At 40.4% G+C, this 8,656-nt stretch overlaps 1 protein-coding gene across 1 annotated transcript; it reads right to left on the minus strand.

Annotated features, from left to right (window-relative positions):
* Positions 1-651: 651 nt before the first annotated feature.
* On the minus strand, positions 652-8,361 carry wdr1 (WD repeat domain 1). Its single transcript, XM_086041533.1, has 15 exons — positions 8,172-8,361; positions 6,658-6,779; positions 6,179-6,269; positions 5,928-6,075; positions 5,220-5,400; positions 4,815-4,892; positions 4,596-4,676; positions 3,729-3,962; positions 3,462-3,551; positions 3,023-3,177; positions 2,577-2,664; positions 2,274-2,384; positions 1,932-2,105; positions 1,636-1,780; positions 652-1,435 (listed from the first exon to the last, which is right to left on the minus strand). Exons 1-15 carry the CDS (start codon positions 8,185-8,187, stop codon positions 1,329-1,331), a joined length of 1,821 nt encoding a protein of 606 aa, XP_085897659.1. The 5' UTR covers positions 8,188-8,361; the 3' UTR covers positions 652-1,328.
* Positions 8,362-8,656: the final 295 nt, after the last annotated feature.

An 8,656-nucleotide genomic window follows, 5' to 3' on the forward strand; every position in this document is an offset into this window, starting at 1 on the left:
TTTTCCATTGCCTACCCTGAGAAAACGTGTTTTAAGATACCTAGTTATTTCTTTCTTGTTTTAGGGAGGCAATCACTTCAAAATTCTTAGTCTTTTGTTACAATGAGATCTACGGGAGGGATGGACTTTTTTTTTTTTCCAAGCCGATACCGATGAATGCCTTTTTCTCAAGACCGATACTGATAACTAATTTCAAGTTAACTGTCATCAATGCACACCTTAAGTAAAGAACTATTCAAAGATTTGTACTAACCAAATATGACATCACTAATTCACTTTTGTTTTTGCACTTAAGACGCTGCATTTCATTTATTGACAATGAGTAGTCTATTTTTGAGAGGACTTTGTGCTTTAGTCTTCTTAAAAAATATTTTAATAACCAGGTCTTAAAAGTTTGTCAAACTCTATAAATTAGCATCTTGCATAAATCTGTTTTAATTACACTGAAGGGTGAGAGTCCTTGTCCTCTATTGCTTGTGTTATCATCTTTATATATGCAATGTAGTAATAAAATAAATAAAACAGTTGCATGGGTGTGACTACGCGAGTAGAGTGCATTATTCTGACAAGCAGCATGCTTTTTTTTTTTTTAGATTACATTTCTATATTTTAAGTAGAGTCAGTGTTGTACTATACAAAGAATCGGGGGGGGGAAATGCAAAATTGTTTTATTTTCAGCAATATTAACAAATGCATAGACAAGACATGAAAATAGTGAGACAAGCGTAGTGGGCCCCAAAAGATACAAGATAAGATCCTCGAATGAACGACTTAATGATTGTATATTTGTTTTCGGTTGCTATAAATGCTCCCTAGTCCAAGAAGAAGCGCTATGAATAGCAAAAAGTGACACTAGAAAGCAAAAAGCTGCACGCATCCACTGCTCTCCATCCCCTTTCAAAGGAAAATGTGACAGGCAACCGCACGGAGGGCTTCTCATTTCAGAAACGTAACCCAAAGATTAAAACGTCTTTGAAACACAACGTTAGTGTTAAACAACACTTTCGGTTCATCCAAGTTAGGATGCATTGAGCCCAACTACTGACAAGCGCCATTATTTATGGAATGTTGAGCAGTGTCCACTCAATGAGATGTCAAATAGAGTCTCTGGCTGTTGCACGTATTTGCACAAGGACAAATCTTTAGCTCATTTTCATTTCTTTCATTTTTTTGTTTGTTTCTTTTTACCGCAACCCGATGTTTACAGACAGCAAAACACACCATTTATATTGTGGTGGGAGGGTGGGGGGGGGGGGGTGGGGGGTTATTTGATTGAACTCTACAGTAGTCCTTGTCCCTGGGGGGATGGGTCCTTTTCAGCATGCGTCTCAGTATTTAATAGTCCACTGCTTGACACTGGCATCGTGAGAAGTGGTGACCAGAGTATTTGCGTCAATCCAAGACAGGCCGCTGACGTGGTGCAACTTGTGGCAGTCTACGGAAAGCGCAAAAAAAAAAAGGAAAAGAAAAAAGTGTATTAATACTCTTGGAATCTATTTTTTGTGGAAACATCATACATTTATCTTATGTGAGTCCTCTTTTAAGGGTCTAAGGGTTGCCCCAGGTGGAGGAACATGTGAAGTAGGCACGTGTGTATGTCCTGCATGTGTATCTATAGCGGGCTGTTTGGCCTACCTTGCAACTTCAGGTGTTTATCTGCATCATGAACTGTCCAGATATAAACCATCATGTCCATCCCACCGGTTGCAAAGTGCTCATTATCAGGTGCCCAGGCTAAAGTAACTGGTTTTGCATGGTGTCCATAAAACTCATTTTTTACCTTAGACAGAATAGCAGGGAGAAGGGGGTAATTAAATATTGGAAGCTGTGGATGTTAAATGTTTAAAAAAAAAAAAAAAAAAAAAAACACACACACACACACACACACACACACACACACAAAACCTAAAATAACAGACAGACATATTTACCGAGTAGCCATCTGCCACATTAAAGGCTGTGGCCACTTTCTTGTTATCTATGACAGCCAAATAGGCTCCATCGTTCGAGTAAGCCATATCTGTGATGGCCCCTTTAGCTTGTATGGTTTTTCCCTCATCCTTCAGAGTATTGCCTTGGACCGAGTACAGACGAATTGTACCATCCTGCGGAAGAGAAGAATGGGGGGTGAGGGGTAAGAGGTCTTATTTACCAGGAGCAATTAAATGTGTTAAAAGTTGTTGTTTTCTTTTCTGTGTGTAATTAGGAGGCTGTTCACATTCAGTGCTCGATCGAGGCTGATTGTGATGGACTACGCTTAGATGTCCACTTACTTCTCCCCCAATGGCGGCGGTGTTCCCCGCAGGATCGAGAACTCCAACTTCAGGCTCGTAGCCAAGGTTATCCAGTGTGAAGACTTTTCGTTTGTCCTTCAGTAAGACAACCTAGAAAAAGCACAACCAAAGGGATGAGCTTCAGGACCAGCCGAAGGGATTTGCCAATTGTCAGGTTCACACCAAATGAGACATTCATAAACAATAAAACAATTATTCTAACATTAATGTAGAGCAAAATGATGCATTTGGAATTCTTAACGAGGATCAACAACCGATTAGACAGCAACGAAAAGAGATTACCTGCCCAATGCACACAACCAGTGTTAGGTTACCAGCGGCAGTTGAGACGCTTTTAGGCTGGGAACCCATTTCCACCACATCAGATGCACTGAAAACACACACCTCTGCTCATTTATATGAATAAATAATTTACAAATGGAGGTGGAGTCATTCTGGGCTCCGCTAAATTACATTTGGCATGCCATCAGTCACTTGTACGTGAGAACAACATGAGATGTGTCCTCTGCACTTATTGCAGTGCTACACACCCCTTGGAAGATGACAAAATATAATTAGTAACTGAACTTTTGGAAGAACTCCATAGTCTGACAGAAATGGTGAAGCAAGTCCCGAATAGAAGACTGCCTTAACTGTGTTTAAACACACTGACATCTAACAATGCCAAGTTGCTTACAGATACACGTAGAACCAATGCTTTTTTTGAAATTACGTGTGATGGCCTCTACCTGTAATCCTTCTTGTTGATGCTGGTGTAGCGCGCCGTGTCATCCATGCTGCACGTCACCACCTCGTCAGCAACATTGACGACCATTTTGCTCACCTGGTTGCGGTGGCCCTTCCCTGAGAAACAATCATTCTCCCCAGTTTCTGCATCCCAGTAATGTAAGACTACAGTTAAGTGAAAATTATGGCATAAATGTGAAGGGGAAAAAAAAAAACCCTGGGCACAAAACACTGACTTTGTGCAATATATATTTTTCTGCAATGATCCCAAAATTTAGCCCTCACATTGTATGCACGCACATCCTGACATCTGTTTTCTACTTTCTTATTGAAATTCAGTGTCATGACATTTTATTTGTATTAAAATGGTGTTAAAGTAAAGGAGAATGCCTGCAACGTGAGACCAAGACGTTCCAAAATGTGCAAATGGTTGTGAAGGATATTGATGTGGCCATCATGACTCCCCGTGTAGATGTATGGTCGCCCATCACTTCTGTGAATTGTCACACACTGGATGGATTTGCTGTGGCCCTGTGGGAAGAACAAGTCGAAGCAACAAATCGGCCGATTAGCGGCTCGTATCCCCAAAAATTTTTAAGTCGGCTCACTGGCATCTCAAGGTACCACTGTATATGAATACATCTACACAGTGAAGCAGAGCCTGAATATGGCCCCCCCAAAAAAGAAATACAATTCTGTTGGCCTGACCTTGACGGTGCGTATGGGTTGGTTCGGATTGTTCTTGTCCAAGTAGTTAATGTAGCCTGACAGGGAGATGCTGAGGAGGTGTTCGTTCTGCCACAGACAGCCCAGCTGCTGATCGGCTACATCACTGCCCAAGTTGAAGGTGGTGACCGCTGTACCGGTGCTAACATCCCAGAGCTTGACAGTCTTGTCCCCTGAGGCAGAAATCAGCTGGGAGCTGTCTGGGCTCCAGCTTATCTAGGGAAGAAAAGAAAATGAGGCTGGTGTTTTAACACACAATTAATCAACCATAGCCAGCGGGGTAGCGTGGGTCGCTCGGGCATGGAGCAAGAAAAGCATTTGTGCCCGCTAACAAGACGACAAAGCGCCTCTCTTCAACCAGTCCAATATTTACCACTTGATAGTGTATTTGACCCTTTCATGCGACCATTCTTCACACGTTTGGCAATGCAAGAGGGTCACAAACGTCAGCATGTTTAAGCCACATTACATTTGTGACATCCCACTTAACTTGTCTATTCAATTCATTTGCACAAAAGCACCATATAAAATCTGATGCATTATTATTATCATATATGTCAATCTTAGCAGGAAACCCTCAAAGATGCCACACTGTAGCTTGCTGTGGCCATTTAAGGGGACTCCTAAAATGGGTAGGAGGGCACAAAACAAATAGAAGGAAACCATTTTTTTTTTTTTTAACAGCCACTAACTAGTACATTTGTTTTTCTCCCCTCAAAATTTGGCACTCCTGCGACCTCAGCCCAGTCCATAACTACTTCCCAGACCAATACTCCTGTACCAATCAAAAGTTAAATTCACAACAAAGAAAACGGGCACTCTCAAAGTGAAAAAGGTGGCCAAACTTACAGCATATACTCCTCCTTTGTGAGCCTTTTCTCCTCCCAGGCTGATGACTCGCTCACCGTTATCTCCATCAAAGACAATAATCTGTGGAAACCAAATGGATTTAACTGCAACAAATGCTATCCAATGTCCATTTACTACTTTGTGGATCAACATTTTACTTGAATAATCAATTATGGTTTTCATCAGGTAATGAGAATCTCTCATGGCCTCAACGCTTACCTGGCCGTCAGCACCAGCTGTGGCAAAGTGATTTCCAGCAGGAGAGTAACGAACACAGTTGACAAACTGAGTGTGATCCTGTTAGCAGGACACACAAAACAAAAAGGAACATTTCTTTTCATTAATTGACATGAATAATTCATGAATTGACACCACATTTTCCACATATATTTCCATTACCGTATTTGGCAACATGAAAAGTGCATAATAGTAGAAACGATTCTCGGTGTGATTTAGTGCAGGTCAACACCACAATTAATTAACTAGAGCTAGAACACAAATTACCATAGAATTCTTGTTCTAAAGAAAAATTAACCATGAATCATTATATCTACTTTCATCTAATTTGATTTAAACAAAACAAAACAACAACACCCCAACAGAAACAAAAAGATCTTTACTCACACGTATTGTGAACTTGAACTTGAAGGGAGGCCCCTCGCAAAAAGAAGCAGAGGTGTCATCGCTGGCAGTGACCATCCGGTAGGGACGTTTTGGACGAATGTCTACGCTGTTGATTAATTTGGAGTGGCCAGAAATACTTCCTACTGAAGAGCCAGAGTCCCACAGGAACACAGATCCAAACCTTCAGAATGAAATGCAAACGTAAAGCAGTTTTTCTCCAAGTGGTACGAGTACCCCAAGCTGCACAGAAAGAATCACTGCTTGAAATACAAATAAGACAACAACTTGTCAGTACTGTAAATGTGGCTTCTCGTTCAAGGACTAGAGAAGTGTCCCATCAAATATTTTTGTTAGGTCTTCCATGCATGAAAATCCACTTTGTTTGTTGCCACTTGCAATTTATAATTGCAAAAACCACATAGTTGCTAAATCAATTGTAAATGGTTTGCATGACAAATGAATTGTTTCAAATTTGATTGCCACGACTGTCAGACTATTTCATCTCTATTGGTGCCATTTGTGTACAATCAAAATTTAACTGGCTAATCTAATCATTAAAATGAGTTTAACACAACAAGGAAAAACAAGTATTACTACATAATTCTGCTCTATATTTCATATTTTATTCTCAAGTCCAGCACCAAGTTAAATATGGTGGTTAGCGATGAGCTTCATTTGGACATCTGAAAAGGAAAGCCAGATGCTTACTTCTCTCGTCCATCCCCAACAACAGCAATCCTTTTGCTGTCCTCTGTCCACGCGATGTCCTTGACCCTGCCCGATATTGGGAGGTACTCATACTTGAGTAGGTGCTCCTTCTGTGTGGTGTCCCAGATACGGATCTTTCCTGATACATCTAAAAAAAATTGTACGAACTCATGGCGACTTTATTGTGGAGATACATTACAATGTTCACAGACAGTATGTGATACATTTTCATACATGGCCTCATTCGTTACCTCCAGATGCGATGTAGAATCCACTGGGGGCGTACTTTGCAACAGTAACTGAATGGGCATGTTCAGTGTAAATGTCTGCTATGGCTGGGTTCTTCAAAAAGAGGAACAACAACAACAAAAAACAAGGTATCAACTGGTCTGAGTCTGCAAAACTGAAATAAGGTCATAGCTCATTGTTTGTTTTTCCGAAATCTTTAGTGAGTTTTCTAATTGTGCATATACTCTGGGAAAAATACGTAGATGGCATGAGAGACAGTAGTGGACTTCTAATATTGCCTCAATTGTACTTTTTCCACAAAGACCTGCTTTCAGGTCACAGAGCGAGTTAATACATAAAGAAATTCTATTTTCCTCACATAACAAGGTCTCTCCTCATCTTATCTGTATACCCCATGCCAAAATGAAATGTCTCTAAATTTAGTTGTTTTTTTTATTTTTTTTTTAAAATAATACATATAAATATTTTTTTTAATAATTACATGGATGTTCCGGATGATGACACACTTCCCGTTGGTATAGAGAAAGTTGTTGCCTTTCGGATCACCACTAATCACTTTGGCGACTCCCCTTTCCATCTGCGGGAGACTGGCAAACACTTGTCCTGAAAGTAGATATCATAGTGAGAGAATGCCGTATTAGTTACTGTGCATACATATGGTTAAATGTAATGAAAATTATGGGGAAAGCTGCCCAGGTCAAATCAATACTACATAAAAACTACATGTTTACATTCTACAATCATCTGAACTGAACTTGTTCATTCATTGGAATAGAAGCTCAGTGGTACAATTCCACTGAAAGGTGCTTAACAACATTTCCATCGGTCCATTTGTACTTTCAAGGCTGTCATTGATATTGCTTCTAATTCACAAACAAGAATTCAACCACAGGAGAATCTTTTTGAATCATTACAATTCTGGACATTTTTCTTCTGTGTGACAAATGGTCAAAGGGATGATCAAAAAATGACTTTACTCATGTATTCTCCTGTTATCATAACATCTCGAGTAGTGATTCCCAAGCAGGGTGCCGTAGCACATTAGTGTGCCACTACAAATCATCAGGAGTGTCGTTGGAAATTATCCAAATTAATTGATCAGAAAAATGTAAGTCATTAACAAGGAATATATCTTTGTTCATCTACATATGCTAGTGCCGTACAGTAACGGGCAGAACAATAAAATCTTTTTTATCATTATTATTAAATTGAGATAAATTCATCATTATTTTAGTATTCATTCTTACTGTGACACTTTAGTTTGGTGGTGTGTCTTGAGATTTTTTTAATGAAAAATGGCTTCCTTGTCCCAATAAAAGGGTGGTGAAACACACATGCACAGCATCGTTCAAGCAAATTTGGGAAAAGACACTAACTGACTTCGGTATGTTTACCATCGCATTTATTCTGTTTTCTTAATACAGAGCCACGTTTCATTTACATTTATTATTCCTTATCACAAATGTCAGCAGCAAAGGTAGGAGCAACCAATGCATTTAAACTGCACGACAGCTTCGCATGGTTGTGTGTGGGGGTTTTTTTCTTCTTCTCCTGGAATCAGTAGATAAGACCAGTCCGTAAACGCGCTTTTAATTGATTAAGCACCCTTGGGTGGGGTTTCCTGGAGGAAGAAGGGAGTTCCAGCCCGTTCTGGCATGTCATAACAATGCATGAGCACATTAACGCGCACACACACACACACACCGTGTCACACGCTAGCTCAGAAAAACAACACGCTAAATGACACGAGTTCAAAGAGGATAAACATTTCTAAAACGATCAATTAATCTTTGAAATAATCATACATTCAGAGGGCAGCAAGAGTTTTACAAGTGTCTAGATCACGAGGGAGGATGTGTCAAAATAATCAAATCGGCTGCGGGCGAGACTAGCTAACTAGCGTCGTGCTAACCGACTGACTTGAGCGAAGAAAAACACACAAATGAAGATTTGCGTTGCATTTTTTTCATCAGGTAACTCAACATGCATACTCACTCAGTTCATACGACATTGTTCCTGTTGATCACTTGCTTGACGTTGCACTTTGAAATCAATGAATCAGTGGAGCCAGCAGGCTGAGCAGCACTCCCTGGTCACACAAACCCGGAAGCAGGTAGCGCCCTCACGACACTTGGCTTTGCCCATATATGGTAAACTCACATACCACGCTGCCACTGTCATCCACTGAACAGGCACCTTGTCCAACGAAGCATTTGGTCCCCGAATGTAAACTTACAGGGTCAGGTATGAGCCACACCCATTTAAACAGCCCTTATTGGGGAGAATACTGACAACAGAAACAGCAGTTATTGCGCCTTCTAGTTTATTTTCTATATTACAGTTTTTTGGGGGTGTCCAACCCCACTCCACGAGAGCCCCTTTCCAGCATGTTTTAGATGTCTCTCTCATCCATCACAACAGATTCAAATGATCAGCTCTTTATCATTTCTGAGAAGCCTGCTAACGATCCAGATCATTTG

This window comes from Filicampus tigris, chromosome 9 (genome assembly GCF_054856515.1).
Source record: "Filicampus tigris isolate MCC_2025a chromosome 9, RoL_Ftig_1.0, whole genome shotgun sequence".
Taxonomy (NCBI): Eukaryota; Metazoa; Chordata; class Actinopteri; order Syngnathiformes; family Syngnathidae; genus Filicampus; species Filicampus tigris.